General features: G+C 48.0%; 1 protein-coding gene across 1 annotated transcript in view; it reads left to right on the top strand.

The window, feature by feature from the left end:
- Nucleotides 1-408: 408 nt before the first annotated feature.
- The window catches only part of Smarcc1 (SWI/SNF related, matrix associated, actin dependent regulator of chromatin subfamily c member 1), a 175,053-nt gene continuing 173,641 nt past the window's right edge, over nt 409-1,820 (top strand). Inside the window, exon 1 of the mRNA XM_023700647.1 lies at nt 409-475. Coding sequence (XP_023556415.1) covers nt 425-475 — 51 coding nt within the window. The 5' untranslated portion in view covers nt 409-424. The remainder of the gene's footprint in view (nt 476-1,820) is intronic.

The following is a 1,820-nucleotide window of genomic DNA, read 5'->3' as shown; positions in this document are numbered from 1 at the left end:
CGCGCGGGTTCGAGCTGCGCGACTGGGGCGGGGTGGCGGGACCGCGGCCTGGCCGCCCCTCCCCCGCGCCACGAGGGACAACAAAGGCCGCGGCGCCACGCCCCCGCCGGGCGCTGGGGTCCGGGTCTGGCCGCTCCCCTCGCCCAGAGCCCAAGCGCGGGTCGGAACTCGCTCACCCGGAGCGCGGGACAGGTGTCGCCCGGTCGGGTGCGGGGCTGCGTCCTGTCCTTTTGTTGGCGCCATCAGGTACGAACAATGGGCGTGAAGTCCGAGCTGCCCGGCGGCGCGGGCGAGTTCGAGTAAAGACGAGGCTCGAGGCTTCTGCTCTGTGGGCCTCGGAAGTTAACAACCCAAAGCAGTTGGCGTGTCGGTGAGAACTAGAGGACTGTTAATAAAGGAGCTTTCAGCCGGACGTCCGTGACACATGCTTTTAAGTCCCAGCGCCCGGGAAGCAGAGGCAGGAGGGTGGCTACAGGTTAGAGGCCAGCCTGGGCCACACAGCGAAATTCATTTACCCTCTTTGTTCTTTGAGGTGATGTATGGTGGTAGTACAGAGGAAGAGGTCATGATCATCAAGAGATGTGTTAAATAAGGCCTACCTAGAGAATTTTTTTAATGTTTACTAGAAGTCGTTCCTTATTTTTGTGCTACCTTAGGGTGTAAGTTTACTGAATCAGTGATTTTTCGAGTTGTGCTTTTAACCCCTTGTTTATAATACAGTTTTCTTTTTGGCGGAACCGAGGATTGAACTCAGGCCCTTGCACTTGCCAGGGAAGCGCTTATTCCACTGAGCCATCTCTCCCGGGCCCCTATAATACAGTTGTCAAAATTTTTCATACAAACATTGAGGAGTTACTGTATTCGACATTGTTATGAAGTAAACCACCAAAAAATGCTCCTTACACTCCGCTGCAAAACATTTTTCGTTTTTTTTTTTTTTTCCTTTTTTTTAAGACACGGTCACTTATTCCACTGAGCCATCTCCCCAGCCCGTTATATAATTTAGATTGGCTCTAGACTCATGGCGATCCTCTTGTCTCAACCTTACAAGTGCTGGGATTGAAAGACCAAAGCATGGCTCCCACCACAAATTTCAAAAAACACCCTTTCCAGTTGTGTTGTGTTCTCCTTTGGGCAGTTTATGTTCTCTGTCTTCGGAATGTGGTTGGTGGTTGGTACTTGGTGCCTAAGGCACCTCATCCTTAGTTACTTAGGTAAATCTTCGTGGAATGAATGAAAAAGTGAAGCAGGAACTGGTCAGGGTTTGACCTTTGTTAGGCAAGGGAGACATTTTTTGATTTTCTGTTGTTACATTTGACACTTTCACAAGTGCTGTTTCTTTTTCTTTCTTTTTTGGCGGAACCGGGGATTGAACTCAGGCCCTTGTGCTTGCCAGGGAAACACTTATTCCACTGAGCCATCTCCTGGCCCCCCTTTTTAAAAAAAAAAAAAAAAAAAAATATTTTTTGAGATAAGATCTCACAGTTTAGGGTAGGCTGGCCTCAAACTCCTGGTTATTCATTCCCCTGCCTCATCCTCCTGAGTGCTGGACTACAGTCGTGTGTCATGATGCGAGGCTCAAGTAACCATTTTTATCTGAAATGAGAAAGTGAGAGATAATTATGTTTTTAGATGCTCTGAGTTTTTCTCCTTTGAAATCAGGTTTGGAACTGTAGATTTATTCATCTATGGACAAGTAGATAAGAAAAAACAGAGGGGAGGAGGAGCTGAAGGGAAAGAGGGAGCACGATATGTCCCTTACAGGTACAAACTCCCTATGGTGAACGTTATCACATCTAAAATGTACCAATGAAAAATAA

The sequence above is a fragment of the Octodon degus genome, unplaced genomic scaffold (assembly GCF_000260255.1).
Source record: "Octodon degus isolate 3935 unplaced genomic scaffold, OctDeg1.0 scaffold00126, whole genome shotgun sequence".
NCBI classification, from domain to species: domain Eukaryota; kingdom Metazoa; phylum Chordata; class Mammalia; order Rodentia; family Octodontidae; genus Octodon; species Octodon degus.
The sequence above is the reverse complement of the archived record's forward strand: the minus strand, read 5'-3'. Positions and strand labels throughout refer to the sequence as shown.